The sequence below is a fragment of the Natator depressus genome, chromosome 12, assembly GCF_965152275.1.
Source record: "Natator depressus isolate rNatDep1 chromosome 12, rNatDep2.hap1, whole genome shotgun sequence".
Lineage (NCBI taxonomy): Eukaryota > Metazoa > Chordata > Testudines > Cheloniidae > Natator > Natator depressus.
The window spans coordinates 2,432,784-2,453,148 of record NC_134245.1 but is presented as its reverse complement, the minus strand read 5'-3'; the positions used below and the strand labels follow the sequence as shown (position 1 = coordinate 2,453,148).

Here is a 20,365-nt window from a genome sequence, read left to right as displayed (position 1 = left end):
GTGCCTCCATTTTGTGTATGTTTGTAGAAATGTGAGTTTTTTTCTGCATACATGCATACCTGTAATTTTGCTTGCACAGAATAAGAGAACTAATTCACCTGTTTTTAATCATAATTATGACCAGACTCTCAAATTGAAAAAATGTTTCAGTTGAAAAATTATGTAAATCTGAGTACTTGAAGCCCACTTGAAGTGAGGATAACTTTACAATTGGTCTCTGTGACTTACATCTCTAAACTTGAGGCTCCTTTATCCCAACAATAAAAAGGTAATAAATTATGCTACAGCTGATTTTGTTATTCCATTAATAGAATTTTATGAGGTTGTGGACCTGATATTACTACATACTGCTTTTGCAGCATGTGGCAGGGCAGTATTTTCTAGTTTGCACTAATCTGATGCTGAAAGGAAGTGCCCTCATGTTAAGTGGGTTTGGGATTCTGTGGCACAAGGTAGAGTGAAACCTGATGCATAGTTAAAATTCTCCAGGATTTGCTGGTGCTGGACTGCAAAGACTCCATATTTGATGGCTAATTTAATATTGTGGTAAGTCCTAAGGAGCAATGAGTTGTGTATTTTTCAGTAGTCACCATGTTTTCTGCCTAGCAAAAAGAATGAGGAATAATTAATATTGTACTCACTAAAAGGTTACAGTTGTGTTCCAGGTTTGTGGCTTGAGCACCATAGGAGCCCTTGGGTTATACTCATTCTGTTCATCATGATGAGAGATGTGGAACTATGCAGTTCTTTTATTAAGCAAACATAAGACATTCTGAGAACACTTCTCTCCTTCCTGTTCAAATTGTTTTACCAGGACTGTTCATCAGTTCCATTCTGGAATATTTGTTTTGACATCAAGTGCTGAGTGAAGAGCAGCCAGACTGTGAAAAGAATAAAGTAGCCAGGTAGAAGTACAGAAGAGTCAGGAACACAAACGCGAAGAGAAGGGATAGCAAAAGAAAACTGACAGGTTTCAGAGTAGCAGCCGTGTTAGTCTGTATCCGCAAAAAGAACAGGAGTACTCCTGTTCTTTTTTTTTTTTTTTTTTTTTAAAGAAGACTGACATTCAGAAGTTATTTAGAAGAGGTCAGGACTCAAACTCAGAGAGAGCTTGTTCCCATTACACAGTATAGTTTGAATATGTCCTAGGATTTATAGCACATGGATTCTTTCAAGTCTAATATCCTCTGATGTATTGGCCACTAACTCATGCATCAGATGACTATGAAAAGAACCCAACTTTGATCTGTCCAATTGTGAAGAGATGAAATTCCTTGCTGTCTTCATTCTACATTCTGCTGATATCCTGAAGTATGGGATTTATTTATATCTTGTAGAGCTAAGGAGTTAAATTGGTGGACCTTAATGAGTCTCTTCCATCTCTAATTTCTAGAATAGTGACAAGGATATGGAAATTCTGCTATTTCGGTATTATACAGTTCTTTCCTTCAAAATCCTTGTACAAGTAACAGTCTAGTTTTGGTGACTTACTGCACACAAGTTTTAAAGTTGTTCCTTGGAGGCGTCTGTCTCAAGGCCACATTTTATTTTACCATTAAAAAGTGGTTCTGAACAGGAATTTCCTCTTTTGTCTAGTGCAGGAAAGACTAGTGCAGATATTAATGTTGTTCCTGCTATTTCACCACTGTTTGCCCCACTGTCTATCTGTGGTAATCTGAATGCCTACAGTCAGTAGGTATTAAACTCTGACAAGGTTTTCTGAGGAAGAAAGCTTTCCATGAAATGTTTTGTTTTATTAACTATGTCCTGCATTGCTCCCAGAAGGAAACTTCTGTCTAGTTCAGCTAGGAAAAAAGGTCTGGGTGCAATTAGGGGAAACAGGCTTAATTCTCTAGTTTGAGCTTGTGTTGTTGCTAATAAATTTCTTAATTTTGTTGCTCATCAAAACAGAATGGATATTTCACACTTGGCTAATTTTGTATGATAGGTCCTGTCACATGGGAAAACTCAATGGAAAAATAAATATTTTGTAGCTTCTTTACCCCCTTGTTGCTGAAACATTCAGCACAAAGTTCTTTAAGTTTATATTAAGGACATATTTATTAATTGTGTATTTCAGCAACTGTTTTTTTTGCTATTAGCACTTCTTTCTCCTGCATCTTTCTCTTCTCTGGACTTACTTAGCAGAAGAAATAGAAATTTCAGACGTAATAGAATCCTGCCTTTATTCTGTCACAGCAGAGCTTCCCTTGCCCACAGTGAGCAAGAGTCTTGAAACTAGCCAGGGTTTTGCATGGATGCTTCAAAATTGGCTGGTGTTCTGAAGCAGGGGTTCTCAACATTTTTCTTTCTGAGGCTCCCCCAACATGCTATCAAAATTCCATGCCACCGCTACTGTTTTTCAGTAGATTAAAAGCCAGAGCCAGCGTTAGGGGATAGCAAGCAGAGAATTGACTGGGGCCCCATGCCATAGGGAACCCCATGACGCTAAGTTGCTCAGGGTCCATCTTCTGCCCCAGGCAGTGGGGCTCAGGATTCAGCTTTCTGCCCTGGGCCCCAGTGAGTCTAATGCTGGCCCTGCTCTCTGGTTTATTTTGGCGGACCCTCTGAAACCTGCTCGCGGCCCCCCCATGGGGCCCTGAACTTCTGGTTGAGAACTCCTGTTCTGAAGGACTGCTCATACAAAGGCTTGATCCTGAAATATTGAAGTCAGTAGGAGTATTGCCATTGATATGAATGGCTGTAGGATGATTCTCTAAATGCATCCGATGAAGTGAGCTGTAGCTCATGAAAGCTTATGCTCAGATAAATTTGTTAGTCTCTAACGTGCCACAAGTACTCCTTTTCTTTTCTCTAATTTGTGTATGAGAAATGTAGTATTCCCATGATTTGAAACTCTGGCATATTTCCATTTGTATTATTAATATCCAGATAGAAACATTAAGATGGAATTAAGCTTGTAAATATCTCACAAATGTGTGAAAGCCAAGAAACCTCAAAGTTAAAATGTGTGTCTAATGACATAACAAATTGTGAAGATTGCAAATATAGAGTCGAAGTACTTTAACTGTGTCATACTCTGTTATTCTGTGAACCCTCCTGGTAACGTAGATATCTGTCTAGAAGCATTGTCGCAATTTGTCCAATGTTTTAAATTACTAGCAGGGCAATGTAAAACATTTCAATTGTTCTCTATGTAGAATGGATAAAACTGTTTAATATCTGAGTTAGACACTCTGGGTCCAGTTTAAATATAGTCTTTATAGAGTGGGTAGAGGTCAAGGCAAATACATGGGTGTATATAGGTGAAGGAGTGTAGGACCTACACAGGAAGGTAAATAAGAATACTGGTCTTACAATACAAAGTCCAGGAGGGGTTGATTTGTGCCTTGAGACTTCCAGTGGAATGATAAGTGTAGAGGGTGGTTGTGAACTGCTTGTAGATAATAAAGTGTGTGTGTGTGTGTGTATAATATATATAATATAATGTGGCATGTTGACTTAAATGGAAATAAATAAGCTTTTGCAGGGAAGGTCTTTGAGTCAGTATGGAGGGTACAAAGTGATGTGTCTAGCTCATCAAAGGAGAGTGAGTTGGAGAACAGGTTGTTTGTGTGTAATAGGTAGGGCCCTACCAAATTCACGCCATTTTGGTCAATTTCAATCAGGATTTTAAAAATCGTAAATTTCATGATTTCAGCTATTTCAGTCTGAAATTTCCAGTGTTGTAATTGTAGGTGTTCTGACCCAAAAAGGAGTTGGGGGGCGGGGGTTGCATTGTTGCTACCCTTACTTCAGCACTGCTGCCTTCAGAGCTGGGCAGCTAGCCAGCAGCAGCGCAGAAGTAATGATGGCATGGTATGGTATTGTCACCCTTACTTCTGTGCTGCTGCCTGTAGAGCTGGGCCCAGTCAGCAGCCGCCACTCTCCAGCCACCCAGCTCTGAAGGCAGTTGCACAGAAGTAAGAGTGGTAATACTGCTACTCCCCCCTCCTCCCTAAAATAACCTTGTGACCCCCCCTGCAACTCCCTTTTGGGCAGGACCCCCAATTTGAGAAATGCTGGTCTCCCCTGTGAAATCTGTATAGTAGAGGGTAAAAGCACACAAAAGACTGATTTCATGGGGAGATGAGATTTCATGGCCCGTGACACGTTTTTCATGGCTGTGAATTTGGTAGGGCCCTAGTAAGAGGTGGCTGGGTATGCATATGTTAGTGCAGGGATCGGCAGTGTTTGGCCCGCGGCCCGCCAGGGTAAGCCCCCTGCTGGGCCAGGCCAGTTTGTTTACCTGCCACATCCGCAGGTTTGGCCGATCGCAGCTCCCACAGGCCGCAGTTCACTGCTCCAGGCCAATGAGGGCTGCGGGAAGTAGCAGCCAGCACATCCCTTGGCCCGCGCCACTTCCCACAGTCCCCATTGGCCTGGAGCGGCAAACCGTGTCCAGTGGGAGGTGCAATTGGCCGAACCTGCGGACGTGGCAGGTAAACAAACTGGCCTGGCCGCTAGGGGGCCAAACTTTGCTGATCCCTGTGTTAGTGCATAGATAGTCAACAAAGATGTGCATGTTGCTATTAAGGGGTCTGGTTATGTGTCCATATATTACAGTGATAAGTACATTGGGGAAGCACAGATTAACTATAATGGACAAGAATAAAAAGTTGGCGGAGTTAAGTTTAGGTTCACTTCCATACATTTTTGATTATTTCATTGATTTCACGTTAACTTGGAATTTTCTGGCTTGCAAACTTGCTTTTCAAAAAACATACTGCCTCTGAACATGACTAGTACCAAATGTTTCAGGGAAAGGTGCAAGAAACCCTACAGACCTTGTCTCAATTTGAGGGGGAACGGACGTTCTTTAAAAAATGTTGGTTATAGTATTAATTGTTGTTTAAAAGCCTGATGGTACCTGCTGTAAATGGTGAGTAACAAGGGGGCAGCCCCTAGGCGTGACTAGGACCAGCTAGCAACACTTGAAGGTGCTAACGTGTTTTGAAGAAACACCTTTTTTCCTGCTCTAGACAAGAGGAAAGCTGGGGAATAGCAGGGGACTGCTTGTCCTGTCCTGTCCCGTGCCTTGAGGGTGTATCTTCTTTTTGTTGCAGAGCAGCAGCCGTGTTAGTCTGAATCCGCAAAAAGAAAAGGAGGACTTGTGGCACCTTAGAGACTAACCAATTTATTTGAGCATGAGCTTTCGTGAGCTACAGCTCACTAGTAACTGAATGGGTTTTCATTATCCATATAAATGTCTAACACTTGACCCCATTGGTATACAGTTAGTGATTTCCACTGCTGAATTATGCATTGTGGGTGAGGGTTTTTTGTTTTTTTAAAAAAAGAACAGGAGGACTTGTGGCACCTTAGAGACTAACCAATTTATTTGAGCATAAGCTTTCGTGAGTTACAGCTCACTTCAGTGGATGGGCAGCAGGAGAGTAGCGCCCAGTTCTGAAAGCAGTGCCATTGCCAGCTGCTGCACAGGAGTAAGGGTGGCAAAACCTCCTCACAGTACTGTGCCACTCTTACTTCTGCGCTGCTGCTGACAGTGGTGCTGGCTTCAGAGCTGGATGCCTGGCTCGCAGCCGCCACTCTCCTATCTGCAGCCGGAGACCAGATTTCACAGGGAGACTAAATTTCATGGCCATGAATTTTTAGACCCCTAGTTATGAAACCCTGTCTTGGTGGGCAAAAAGGGTGTGTGTTTCAGTCATGATTGCTCAACTGTGTTAGCTTAACACTGTTGAAAAGCCTTCTTAACATTAGCTGAAGTGCAAGCTACCTCCCGTATTAGGTTGCCATGTTGTAGCCTGAGGGTATGTCTACATTGCAATTAGACATCCACGGCTGGCCCTCAGGCTAAGGGTCTGTTTAATTGTGGCTGCAGCCCGAGCTCTGGGACCGTCGCACTTCGCAGGATCCTAGAGCCCAAGCTCCAGCACAAGCCCGAACATCTACCCCACAATTAAACAGCCTCATAGCCTAAGCTGCACAAGCCTGAGTCAGCTGGCATGGGCCAGCCACGGGTTTTTAATTGCAGTGTAGACATACCTTAAGATTTTCGATGTGCTACAACGTGACCAACACCACCTGATTTACCTTCTCTGTGAACCACTCACTCTTTGACTATACCTCTCATCTTTTATCTGAATTAAGCAGTCTCAATCTGTGAAATCTCTCTTCACATGAAGTCTTTTCCTGTCTAATAATTTTTATCACCTGTCTATGAATCCCCCTCTGTTTGCATCATGGGTACAGGTTCAGTGTCCCCTGATGTAGTTCTTCCCATCTCAGCATTCCATGGGCTTCCAGCTGCATTTCGCTGCATTTTTCAATGGCCCGCAATTACTGTGCGCCCACCATCTTTGTCTGAAAGGATGGATCCCACGCTGCTTTCTACTGTTGTGGTCACTGTTACGAACACATCACGGATGGTCATGCAGTATATCTAGAACACCCAGTCTCAACAGGAATCAGGGTTGCCTGACCTGCAGTGTGCCATGGAAAGAAACACCACCAGATTACTTTTGGTATTCCCGGAGCAACTGTACACAGTGGACTGTCGCTTTTGGGCCCTGTAAACAAGCACTGAGGTGTGGGATTGCATCATTATGCAGGTCTGGGATGATGAGCAGTGGCTGCAGAACTTTCAGATGCAGAAAGCCATCTTCCAGGAACTGGGTGTGGAATTTGCCCCAGCACTGCGACCCAAGGATACCAAAATGAGAGCTGCCCTCTCTTTGGAGAAGCGCATGGTGATCGCTGTGGAAGCTGGCAACTCCAGACTGCTACTGGTCAGTCATGTATCAGTTTGGAGTTGGGAAGTTTACCCTTGGGCTGCGGTAACATAAGTGTGCAGGGCCATTAATCGCATCCTGCTACAAAGGACTGTGACTCTTGGCAGTGTATGTGAAATATTGGATGGCTTTGTTTAGCCTAACAAAAAGAAAGTTGAGGGGAGATATGATTGCTCTCTATAAATATATCAGAGGGATAAATACTGGAGAGGGAGAGGAATTATTTAAGCAAGGTTGTTTGGTGCCAAAATAGGGATATGTATGCCATCTATCACCCCACTGCAGTTCAGGAACCCCATTGCTGCAAAACCATCCACTGTGTCCTTCACATTGCCTAGAGTCATAGTCCTTTGCAACAGGATGTGATGAATGGCCCCACACACTTGCATCACAGCAACCCCCATGGTGGATTTCCCAACTCCAAATTGATTCCCGACCGATCGATAGCAATCCTGGTGTTGCACACGTCCACACAACAAATGCCACTTGCTTCTCTACTGTCAGTGCAGCTCTCATTTTGTCACTACGCCAGAAGGCTGGGTCGAGCTCTGCACACGCTTTCAGAAATATGGTCTTGCACATCTGAAAGTTTTGCAGCCACTGCTGGTCATCCCATACCCGCATAACAATGCAATCCCACCAGTCAGTGCTTATTTCTCGGGCCCAGAACCAGGGCTTCACTGTCTGCAGCTGCTCCATGAATGCCAATAACAAACGTGAATTGTTTCTTTCTGTGTCCCACAGCAAGGCAGCCTCCAAGAAATTTTCTTGTTCTGCCCGACTCCTCTGGCGGCTCTACAAATACTGCAGGATCAGGCGCGGTGTGCTCACAATACCCATCATAATAGTACAGAGCTGTGCAGGATCCATGCTTCTCACAGAGATGGCAGACACACAACTTTGTGGGGCTTTTGAAAAGAAGTTCAAAACATTATGAGATGTTTAAACCATGTTCGCAGTCACCCCTGCATGATTTGTTTGCCCCCCTGAGGTATTGCAAACCCTTCCCAAAATACCCTGTGCTAGATGGTGGCAAGTTGAGTGGCATAGCTACACCACGGTGCACTGCTCTCTGTGTCAATGTAAGCACTGCTATTGAGGATGTGCACCACCGACACAAGGAGCATAGTGTGGACATGCAAAAGCAGTTTTATTACTGCAGCAGCTGTACACTGATGTAACTTAAATTGACTTAATTTTGTAGTGTCCACTTTCCCTTAGTCAGTTTCTCAGCCTTTGCTTTCCTGGAAAGGGGTGGTGGATAATAATGTTTACCTGTAATATTTGTAGTAAAGAAAGAGGAGTTGAAGAAATACATGCATCTTGGTTTCCTTCTTGGATAGTAAGTACAAATGGAACAGAGGCTTCTGTTGATGCAATATTGCACTACTCAGAAGGCAGTGAGGTCACTTAGTAAGCTTTTGGACTGTTCCTTATTTACACATAGATTTACAGGACTTTTGTGCAAACTTGTATTCTACCCTAATGCATTAGAATAAATTCAACTTGTGAATACATACAGTTTAATTAACCCTAAGGCACTTACTCTATTTCTTCTTTTTTTCCTATTCCTCTGTCCTCCTATCATGCTTTTCTGCCCTGCTCTGCTTACCCGGTTCCATTATCTCTTCTCACTTAGAGAGTGATGCCTCCTTTTATCTCTTAACCTTCCATGTCCCTACCCAGATACCTGGGATAATGGTGATTAGAACAGCAGTTCTCAACCAGAGGTCTGGGGACCCTTGGGGGGGTCACAAGCAGGTTTAAGGGGGTCTGCCAAAATAAACCAGAGATCAGGGCAGACGTCAGACTTGTGGAGTCCAGGACAGAAAGCCGAAGCTCGAGCCCTACCACCTGGGGTTGAAGCCCAAGCTCAATCTCCACCACCTGGGGCTAAGCCAAATCCCGAGTAATTTAGCTTTGCCGGGCCCCCTGTGGCGTGGGGCCCCAGGCAGTTGCATTGCTTTCTACCTGCTAACACTGGCCCTGGCTTTTTATCTACTAGATGTGCAGAAAAAACGTGGTTGTGCCACAGGTGGGCTGTGGAGTTTTTATTGCATGGGGGCTCAGAAAGAAAAAGGTTGAGACCCCCTGGATTAGAAGACAGTTTGCCCAGGCTCTTACGCCTCCACTGTGGGGTAAAGACACAGCTCTGTTCTGACCCCCTGCAGACTGCCAGTCAGCATCAGGCACTCAGGTCTCTCTCAGATGTTTGTCCATGTGGGCTACTGTACAGTGAACGGCTGATTGCTGTTAGGAAAGAGGGAGGTGGAAGTATATATGAAGCAAAATATCAGTACTTCTGGTATTCAGTGCCCCCTGGAGACTGCAACTTCTGTTTGCAAGAAACATTCTGAAAGTCAAAGGTTACGCACCAGCAGGTGAACCATAGTTTGAGCAGACCATGATGTTGATACATTGTCAAAGCAACAAGTGCTTAGAGAGAATAATCAATAGACCCAAGAAGGGAGGAACGTCTGAAGATGCAATAAAATAGATGTGAATAGAGGCAGATAGCAGTGTGTGTGTAGTGTGTGCACGCATAATATGCATGTATACACAGATTTTTTCAAAATGGATATAGAAAGTTAATCGAAATCATACTTAGGCAACTGTTTAAGTGGTTTGATATTCAGAGGTGCTGAACAATTCCCTTTGAAATCAAATAGGAGTTGAATGTGCTCAATACCACTGGCAAGCAGGCCACAAATTTGTGCCTTTTACCCAAAATAAAAATGTGTCTAATATGCTTTGCATTTACTTTAGTCTTTCATCTTTAGTGTCCCAAAGCTCTTAACAAATCTTGCCACCTTTGTAAGCCTCAAATTAGCTGGCTTCACTAAGTGTAGGGTTTTTAAATACTCTGAGAGACGCTTTGGTCTAGTGTTGGGGGTCTCATCTCAGATCAGAATTCTGATCCTGATTTGTGGCTTCATATGGAAACTAATTTAAACTTTGACCCTATGTTATCCCACCTGTAAAATGGACCTGTGCATGCTCTCTCAAGACTGAGGGGTCACTTTACCTGATTCTGGAATTTACTTTCTCTTTTCTAAAGGAGAGCCCTAGCTGATTCATTGGGAGATGAATATAGTCACTGTGACCATGATTTTTCTCCATTGGCTTTGACAGAGATTTGTCTAGTTTCCAAATAATGGCAATTTCTTAAAAACCGTAAATTACTGTTTCTACTCTTGAAAACTACCTTGTGCACAAGCCATTGTCAAAATCTACCAATGCTTGAAATTTCGTATTCTAGTGAGTTTTTTAACAGAGCAATATTGGACAAAAATTTCAGAAAGGAGCTATGTTTACATAGACATTTTTATTTTAAAAAATTCTGAAATGTTCTTGTTGCCAACAAGATCTAGCTATAAACATTTTGAAAGCATGACATTATCTGTTTAGTTACAAGGGGAAATCAAAATCAGCGTTCTGCTATGACTGGTGGCAGCCTTAATCATAGAAAAGCGAGCACCTCTCCATTATAAACCCCTAGAACTCCAATCCTGCAGCTCCAAAAATGCAGGCCACTTGAGCCAAAGGAAGATGTTAGCTGTAGAAGATCCTTGTGTTCTTGCTAAGCTGCAGCTGGCCAGTAGAGGGCAATATGCACAAATACATGTAGTGTCTGATCCAGTTTCCACTGACGTCAGTGTCCAAAACATCCCTTTACATTAACAGAAACAGGATTGGGCCCCCAAACAATTCACAGCAAATGTTACTAAATCATCTGTTTTCTTTAAATATGGTTGCATATGAATTTTTACAGAGATTGAACAATGTGGAACATAGTAATTTTTTTTTTTTTGAGCTAGAGAGAGACAAATGTGAATTCATCAATTTCATTTGGGGTATTTTTTTTTTTTTAAATGACTTGTAATTCTCAGACAGGTTGCACTTTCTTCAGATTTTGCAGAAACATCTTCTTTTTGTTTTAAGAATAAATCTTGCAGTTTTAGGACCAAATGAAATTTCCAAGTCTGTGTATACTTGTGCTTCATAATAAAAGCTTGCTACAACTGTATTGTTATTACTTTATTTTCATGCTTTTTAAAAATCAGTAGTTCAGGATTGCCTTTGTGATATTGCTGGCAACTGTGTAAAGTGAGACTATAAGATGCATAAGCAATAATTTATGAGCAATGAATAATACCAGCGTACATCCTGCCTTTGGGATTTGTAGATTTTTTTTTTTAGTATGAAGTAGGAAACGTGATATCACTTAATCTCTCCTCCCCCGTCCCTTCCTTCTGTGAAACTGACACAGTAGTTGTTTCACTTCAGATTGTGTTCTACTACTACTTTGGTATTAAAGCTATGTTACCAACAGTAGGTCAATAGAATGTGAATCCAAAGTTCTGCTTTGTTTTCATGTTAGAATATCAGTGAATGTAACGGGTCCCTTTTGTCTGACCATTTGTCTTCAGTCTGAACTTCTGTCCCATCAGTTTGTACTGCTTGTTGTCAAAACAGTCATCTAAGTGATCCCGTAAAATACTTTTCTTGTTTCTACAGCAGGAAGGCAAAATGGAAAGCGAGACAATCGAAGCTATTGGGGAGGAGTCCGAAACGTTCATTAAGGGGAAAGAAAGAAAGACCTATCAAAGACGTCGTGAAGGTGGGCAGGAGGAGGATGCTTGCCATATGCCACCGAACCAAGCAGATGGGGGCGAAGTAGTGCAGGATGTCAACAGTGGCGTGCAAATGGTGATGATGGAACAGCTGGATCCAACGCTTCTTCAAATGAAGACTGAAGTAATGGAAGGCACAGTGGCTCAGGAAGCAGAGGCTACAGTAGATGACACACAGATAATAACACTTCAGGTTGTTAATATGGAAGAACAGCCTATAAACCTTGGTGAGCTTCAGCTTGTCCAAGTACCTGTTCCAGTGACTGTACCAGTTGCCACTACTTCTGTGGAAGAGCTTCAGGGAGCCTATGAAAATGAGGTTTCCAAAGGAGGCCTGCAGGAGGGAGAGCCTATGATCTGTCACACGCTCCCTTTACCGGAAGGGTTCCAGGTAGTGAAAGTAGGTGCAAATGGTGAGGTGGAGACACTAGAACAAGGTGAACTTCAGCCACAGGAAGATCCCAATTGGCAGAAAGATCCAGACTATCAGCCACCAGCCAAAAAAACAAAGAAAACCAAAAAGAGCAAGCTCCGCTATACTGAGGAAGGCAAAGATGTGGATGTGTCTGTGTATGACTTTGAAGAGGAGCAGCAGGAGGGTTTGCTGTCTGAGGTTAATGCAGAAAAGGTGGTGGGCAACATGAAGCCCCCTAAACCAACAAAAATCAAAAAGAAAGGTAAATTAACTATGCTTAAGTAGCTCTGTTTAAAATGTATTTGTCACAATGGGAACTTACGAAAGGGCTGGAAAAAATGACAAACTCAGCTAGACTGTATTGGGACTAAAGCCCTTGTGTTAGTAAAAAAATTTCCTCTGTTATTAAAGCCATAAGTAGAAGCTCTCTGTTCTTCCATTTTCAGAGTAACCTTCATCTTCTGTTCCTGTGCTACATAGCTGTTTACTTTGCTTTGAATATGATGCTTTGACCTTGTTGCTACTGTACAACTAGACTACAAACTATATTTCACTGGATCACGTAGATGTTTGTTTCCGAAATTTTAGTATTTATCAACAGTTTTGTACCAAATGATAAAAACCCAGAAACTGTGTTGTTGTTTTATTAACCAATTACCAGATAGAATTGACAGCAAAAGAATGTAGTGTTTGTGTTTGATTTTCTCTTACTATAAATCTTGATTATTAATGATGGGAAAGCCTTTTGTCTTGTGAGGACAGCGCAGGAAAGAAAATGATTGACATGCTAATTAAAATCCTAAAACAATAGCTTATCACTGCCTTCTATTTCTAATAGAAAATACAGTTCAGTTGCACAAGATTACTTTCCATGTAACAGTTTCATGGAACAAGGGAAAACTATTGGAATCTTGCACCTAACGTAGTATACTGCAGTGGAGTACAGGGCTGATTAGAGTAAAGCTGGTTTGCTTTGTGGCCAGGTGTAAAGAAGACATTCCAGTGCGAGCTGTGCAGTTATACTTGTCCACGTCGTTCTAACTTGGACCGCCACATGAAAAGCCACACTGATGAAAGACCACACAAGTGCCATCTCTGTGGTAGAGCTTTCCGGACAGTCACGCTGCTGAGGAACCACCTCAATACTCACACAGGTATTGTATGCAGAGCTAATGCCGTACAATCAGTAAAGACAATGTTATAGTTACACTTCCTGTACAGTAGGAATTCTATAGGATTCACTCTTTCATATTAGTCCTTCTCTCCCTTGTATCTTCAAAATTTCTCCTATAGGATATTCCTGTAGGGAGAGGATTTCACAGTGCTGTTACCTCAGTGTTTCTGATATGAGCCCAATTAGCTTTGCTTTTTGTCTTGCTGAGCCAGTGGAGAAGCTCAGTGTGCACATGGATATAACTTGACAAATGGCCTGATCCAGCTCCCTTTGAAGCTATTGGAAAAATCCCTTTGACTTCAGTGGAAGTTGATTCAAGCCCTAAGCTTACATCAGTTCCATGCTGATGCTCCTTCTTGTGTGGAAGCAGGACAAGGACGGGGCCAAAGATGAACAAAAGGGACAGAAATCCCCAAGAGAAGAGTGTGAGGGGGACTGTAAGGGTTCGGACTCACCCGGTGGCACCTCCTGCTGGTCGTCCTTGGGAATTAGCTTGATTTCTAGCCCAGAGCACCCTCCACAGGCCGGTGATCCGCCTTACCACTGGCCCCAGTCCCTCCCAGGACCCGGTGCCCTTGCCTTGGGTGCTGCCCCCTGGCAGTACCCCCACTCCCTGGGTCTCCCTACCCTGGGGAACCCTCACCTACTATCTCCACATCACCTCAGTCATGGCTACTGCCATTCACTGTCTAGCCCCTGCACCCTGGGGCAGACTGCAGTGTAAAAGCCAATCATCACAGGCAACAAGGGGTTTGGGCTGGCTGCCTTTATCCACCCTCAGGTTGCCCCTCTGCAACCCCAATACCTATATGGGCCTGGAACCAGGCCCTGCAGCCTGTGGAGTTGCTGGCCTAGGGCTTCCCAGCTCCTGAGGCCTTTCCCCAGCCCTGCCAGGTGAGGTGAGGTGAGGTGAGGTGAGGTGAGGTGAGGTGAGGTGAGGTGAGGTGAGGTGAGGTGAGGTGAGGTGAGGTGAGGTGTCCCTGCCAGCCTGTCTTTCTTTCTAGCCAGAGAGAGACTCTGCTTAAGCTTCTGGCTCCCAGCCTTTATAAGGGCCATTTGGGCCTTGATTGGGGTGTGGCCCAGCTGTGGCTACTTCCCCAATCAGCCCAGCTTCTAGCCCACAGCCCTCCCCAAGGGCTGGCCTTTCACCCCTTCAGGGCAAGAGCGGGTGACCACCCCACTACAGGGACCAATACAAAATTATTATAAAGTTTATATGGGAGAGGGAAAAATAGAAATCAATTACTTAGTTTTGTTATAGAGGCTTCTTGAAGTACCTGCCTAATGGCGAATGGGAATGAGAACAAAAATAAAGCCACCAGTCTCAACAAAGTGAGTGGATGGGAAAGATGTTTCCATATTCCCAATTTACTCTACACACAGAACACCTAGCTAAATGATTGGATTCTAGGAATAGCCATGGGATCAGAAAACAAAACACTGTATTGTCTACCTATATATGTGGTGGTTCATTTAGCTAATACATCCTTTTGATCATCCTCAAAATTTGTCAATCTCTTTAGTAATACGATGGCTGTTTTACACAAAAGTGGCAACTTTTCAGTTCAAGCACACAATATTTGTGCCACAGTATCTCAGGTTTTTCAGATTATGAATCCAGAGTTTCTAATTTATAAAAGCGAAGCTAGCATGCGTTTGTTTTCGTTGGCTCATCACTCAACTGTAATATTTTCCCCCTCCTTTCTGGCTATACACATATAGGTACTCGCCCTCACAAGTGCCCAGACTGCGACATGGCCTTTGTGACCAGTGGAGAGTTGGTTCGGCATCGCCGTTACAAACATACTCATGAGAAACCATTCAAATGTTCGATGTGCGACTATGCTAGTGTAGAGGTACGTTTGGGTTAATCATTACCACAGAACCAACCATTCATGCCATACATGGCAAGGGTCTGGGTCAACAATTTGCATTAACACGTTTTATTTAGAGGAGTTTACACTTTAGCCATAAAAAGTGTCTTTGAGCAGAAATTTTGCTGTCTTTGAAAGCAAATGGTGAGATTTTTTTAAAAAATTAAAATTAAAGAGAAATTGGTTTGTGGGTGGTATGCGCACAAGAAGTCTAGAGATTTTTCACTACGCTTTTTAATAATATTCAACATTCATGGTTAATTAGCTAACTCCTGGACGTAGGAGGTAACAATATTTTGAGATAAATGTACTTTAAGGTTGGCAACACCCTCAGATGTAAGAAATGTGCTCAGTCTTGTACCGTGCACTTGCTTGTTAAGAAGAATGAGCATCTGCTGTCAAAATGAGTCATGTGTGTTTTGTTTTTTTCCCTTGCTTCTCTCTTCTCCACAAATCTGTCTTTTCATTCAAAATTATTGAAAAGCTGACTGGGAGGCAGCTTCCTGGAATGTTCTTCTTTCCCTAATCAGCACTGAAGCTGAAGGAGCGTTTTTAAAATAAACATAACTTTAAAAAGAAATTACTCATGCTGGGTAGTAGGGAGAAGAGGCTTAGGCAAGCTAAGGATCAGCATGGTTGACGGGAGTGGGACATGTGCAGTAATAGGTTGAGATGGTACAGGAAGAAATAGAAGTGTGCATTTCAGTCTCATTGTAGTTGCTCAAATAAATTGGTTAGTCTCTAAGGTGCCACAAGTCCTCCTTTTCTTTTTGCGAATACAGACTAACATGGCTGCTACTCTGAAACCAGATAATCACTATGCACATCATTCCCCTGAGCTAGCTTGTGCTGGATTTGTTGTGGGTCAGTAACCATGCAACACCCCCATACACGTTAGCTGAGGCTATTCCATTTCACATCTGTACTGATTCGTGACATGGGCTGAACATTTTGGGTAATACAAGAAGTCAAAAACCCAGCAGAATACTTCAGTTTAAAAAACCCAAAACTTATCACTGAATTTCTTGGCTTGGATTTTGAAAGACTGTCTTATTCATCTGTGCTAACACCAATCACATGTATTTCTTGTATTTCAGGTCAGCAAGTTGAAACGCCACATTCGCTCTCATACTGGAGAGCGCCCATTCCAGTGCAGCTTGTGCAGTTATGCCAGCAGGGATACTTACAAACTGAAGCGGCACATGAGAACCCACTCTGGTATTGATTCCATGCTTGGTGAACATGCTGTTGGAGCTTCAGCACTGGGCATAGAGGCTTAGGAATGCTAACGTATGCTAGAGCTCTCAACACACCTGTCACCATGAACCTGGCAAATTGAAAGATTGCTTCATGTTTTCATAGAAAAGGTGTAAAGTCTGTGAGAGCATGCACCCGGGTTTAGCATCTAAATCCATACATTGAAAGTTGTTACTGAATTGAGAAATGGGAGTTTGCTTGAGAAAGCCTGTCTTCAATTTTGTCACAGAAAACTAAAAATCTGTTTAGCAGAATGAGAGCTCTAGAATACAGGCATACCATAAAATAGAAAGGTAATATAAATCTCTGAACATCAGTATTTACCCCACTTTTAGTCTTCTCGCAGACATTCAGGGTCACACTTGTTCAATGTTTGGTACAGGAGCATTTCACTAAGTGAGTTTGTGGAAATCCCATGGATAATTGACAACAAACACTAGTGCAATACTAATCTTGCTGCTAAAGTGTGAAGGAAAAATGTCTTGTAAGTGTGTGTGTGTGTGTGTGGAGGGGGATATTGGAACTTGTGAAAGCAAAAATTTTAGTGCGTGCCAGATCCTTACATAGAATCATAGAATATCAGGGTTGGAAGGGACCTCAGGAGGTCATCTACTCCAACCCCCTGCTCAAAGCAGGACCAACCCCCAATTTTTGCCCCAGATCCCTAAATGGCCCCCTCAAGGATTGAACTCACAACCCTGGGTTTAGCAGGCCAGTGCTATGTTGCAAATGAGCCCTTCACAAAACGCTTGCTGTACCTAACTCCTCAGCAAGGCAGGTCTGTTTTGGAACTAAGGTGATGAGTTGCACAGTGGCTTTGTGATGTGGGCAGACATGTAGTAGGGGGAATGAGACTTCCCTAAACTTCTCTAGCCTCTGAAAGGGAGAGATCACCAGAGCACTAAATTATTGTGCCACCAAATCCACATTTTGACTGTTCTTTCCAATTCAAGTATGTTTTTAATTAGACAAGACTGGTTAATAAAACTAACTTCATGCACCAAATACTCTTTCCTTCCCCTATCAAAGGAGAGAAGCCTTATGAATGTTACATCTGTCATGCTCGCTTCACCCAGAGTGGCACCATGAAAATGCACATTTTACAGAAGCACACAGAGAATGTGGCCAAATTTCACTGCCCCCACTGCGACACTGTCATAGCAAGGAAGAGTGACTTAGGTAAGTATCGGTTAACCTGGTGGTGAAAAAGCTCTTTGAACAGACCAGAGTTGACAGGGGAGTTTTCACAAAGTACAGGGATTAATATAGACTAAATTGCATAGGCTGTAGATTCTTGTGAGTGGTGCAAAATATGACACTTACTGACGGAGTGGTGTTGGATGGTAATTTGTTGATTTTTATAATAGCCACCCCTTACTGTGAAAACTATTGGCTGCTTCTAATACTATTCCACTGCGGCATCATGCTTACCAAGAGCACAAAGCAGGCCACCAGTGTGGTGCCCATCGACATGCACTTACTGAGCCCAAATTAAAGCACTTACTGTGCTTGCTGGCTCTACAGAATTCGCTGTCACTGCCCATCTAAGGGTGTCAGACTGGCTCAGTGAGTCTCAAGGCAAAAATAGGCTATTCTAAACTAAACTTGGAGCAATAAAATGACTGTCTTCTGGGCAGCAGTCCTTCTGCTGTTCATAGAAAAGAAATCCAGCACATTAAATCACTTGAGATAGTCATTGTACACTGTGTGGGGTTCTGACAGGGATAAGAGTCTTGCTGGATTGTAGCAGTGCAGTTCCCTTTGCTATGATTAAGTCTTTCAAGGTTTGTTTTATAAACTGCTATTGTCACAAGGTAGGGACTTGGTAATAGTTCGGTGGTGAAGTGTGGCACAACATGGCTGGGTTCTTGGCACTCCCACTTTGATTGAATGATCTATTCTTCTCACTCTTCACAATTGTATAGGGTTTTTTAACCTCTTTCTCTCTCTTCCAAAGCAAATGGAAGGATCCAATTGAAACCCACAAAGCAAAGAAACTACTAACGCCAAGCTCTGGCCTGATACTCTCTCACTGTTTTACCTTGCTCATTTTGCCACACACAAAAGAATCTGCCTGCCTTGCATTTTAACTCCTGGTCTTCATGGGACATAGTTTTGTGGTTTAATAAATCAGAAATTTTAATAAGCTGTTAGTTCTTGGGGGCTTTCCCAGCAAATTAGTGTATGTGCATTTAGTTTGGCAATGGAAACAAACATTTTTGGTGAACAGGAAAACAGACATTTGAGGAAGAACTTGCTAATCATACATGGTGCTGTTAATGTAATTTCAAAGTATTAATAGGGCCCAGGCTTTTGGCTTCCAACCAGATTAAATAATGAAAGCACCCAAGAGGTTAGGTATTAAGGGAATATCTTTACCAGCTGTAATAAAGGAGAACAAAGGGTTAAAGACTTTTTCTTGTGCTATTAGGTGTTCATTTGCGAAAGCAGCATTCCTACATTGAGCAGGGCAAGAAGTGCCGTTACTGTGATGCTGTGTTCCACGAGCGATACGCTCTCATCCAGCATCAGAAATCTCACAAGAATGAGAAGCGCTTCAAGTGTGACCAGTGTGATTATGCATGCAGACAGGTAAGCCTACTGGTGATTCCAGAGAGGTTGGCTGTTCACACAGCCCTTGTGAATATCCAGAACAGCATTGTCATCCAGGCATAGCAAACGTGGGCTAGAAATCAAACATTAAAGAAGAAACTACTAATCTTGGTAGCTGATCAAATTTGATGCCTTCTCTTTTAGTTTGTTAAGGACTGATATAGGAAAGTGTAGTGCCCTTTTACACTGGCCTTAGCCTTCCAGCTAAGGGTCTCTTTACAGAAGTTATCTTCTAAAGAAGACAAAGAATGGAATATGTTTGTCACAGCACTGGAGTATTGGCTGGCATAGGGAAAAGAGACTGCAGTTAGGATCCTGGCAACTGCATGTAGCATGAATGGAGATGTCCCAGCTCACCTGAAGGAGCATCTTCTTCCCTCCCAGATGCTGGTCTCAGAGTGAAATATTAGAGCTCTTCCCCCCAGTAATGACAACTGCTAACCTTTTGCATTCATGTGTCTGAGTTCATGTTCATTACCGCTCTGTGTTTTGCTTACGCTTCTGAGTGTGTTTCTCTCAATGACAGGAGCGGCACATGATCATGCACAAACGTACCCATACTGGAGAAAAGCCTTATGCCTGTAGCCATTGTGATAAAACCTTCCGTCAGAAACAGCTCCTCGATATGCACTTCAAACGTTACCATGACCCCAACTTTGTCCCTGCTGCCTTTGTCTGTTCAAAGTGTGGGAAAACATTCACTCGCAGGGTAAGTGAGCAGACCACGATTTGAACTGATCTCTGTAAGGGTGGGAGGCTGTTCCAAAGAACAATAAGCTGTAAGCATGTGTTTGAGAGGGGGAGCTGGACGCAGGTCACACTTAGTTTTAGTGTATTCTTTGCAGCAGTAACCACCGAAACTGAAAAGAAACTGAAAAGACAGTTGATGACAAAACTCAAAATAAACATACATTAACACAATCGCTGGTTTCTCTGGAGTCTACATAAGTGGGGATTTTTTTTTTATTTTTTTGTAAGGAATAAGCTATCCGAAGTACAACTTGATTTGTAAATACAGGCCTGCTACCTGGTTTTTATTTCAGTGTTTGTTTTCCTTTCCCTGATTAGAACACCATGGCTAGACATGCAGATAACTGTTCTGGCCCAGATGGTGTAGAAGGAGAGAATGGAGGGGAGCCTAAGAAGGGAAAACGTGGGAGAAAGAGAAAGATGCGTTCTAAAAAAGAAGATTCCTCTGATAGTGGTAAGAGCACTGTGTAACGAACTGGTTAAATGTACCTAGCCTTTCCTATGAGCTTGTAGTAAACCATCTCTTTCCTATTGGTACCTTATGAGTCAAGATTGTCTTCACTGGAAGTCGACAGCATAGTTTTTGCACGTGCATTTCATTCCCCCGGAGTGCTGTATTGTGTGAGTGTACACACACAAGCATAACAACGTGAACTTTTACCGTCACTGACTACAACTGTAAATGGCCTGTGTTCTACGTATGTCTCAGTGTGAGACTGGTATCTGGGGCCAGCTTGTGTAGTGGATAGGGCAAAGATGCAGCTCAGGCTTGTTTTTGAAGGATAGAGTTTTATTGCTAAATGGGGGTGAATGAGGTAGATAAGGAGGCTTCTAGCTAAAGTATGTAGTAAGTGGGTTTCTTCTCTGGCTTCTGGTGGAATTTTAGGTGGGGG

The 20,365-nt window shown here is 42.9% G+C and overlaps 1 protein-coding gene across 2 annotated transcripts in view; it reads left to right on the top strand.

Annotated features, from left to right (window-relative positions):
* CTCF (CCCTC-binding factor) overlaps nt 1-20,365 on the top strand; it is a 50,206-nt gene that overhangs the window by 23,142 nt on the left and 6,699 nt on the right. The window contains exons 2-9 of one of the 2 annotated variants that reach the window (XM_074968337.1): nt 11,274-12,066; nt 12,788-12,958; nt 14,701-14,834; nt 15,950-16,070; nt 17,139-17,288; nt 18,541-18,701; nt 19,249-19,431; nt 19,791-19,926. In XM_074968337.1, coding sequence (XP_074824438.1) covers nt 11,286-12,066; nt 12,788-12,958; nt 14,701-14,834; nt 15,950-16,070; nt 17,139-17,288; nt 18,541-18,701; nt 19,249-19,431; nt 19,791-19,926 — 1,837 coding nt within the window. In that variant the 5' untranslated portion in view covers nt 11,274-11,285. The remainder of the gene's footprint in view (nt 1-11,273; nt 12,067-12,787; nt 12,959-14,700; nt 14,835-15,949; nt 16,071-17,138; nt 17,289-18,540; nt 18,702-19,248; nt 19,432-19,790; nt 19,927-20,365) is intronic. The other variant, XM_074968338.1, reaches the window with a different exon arrangement.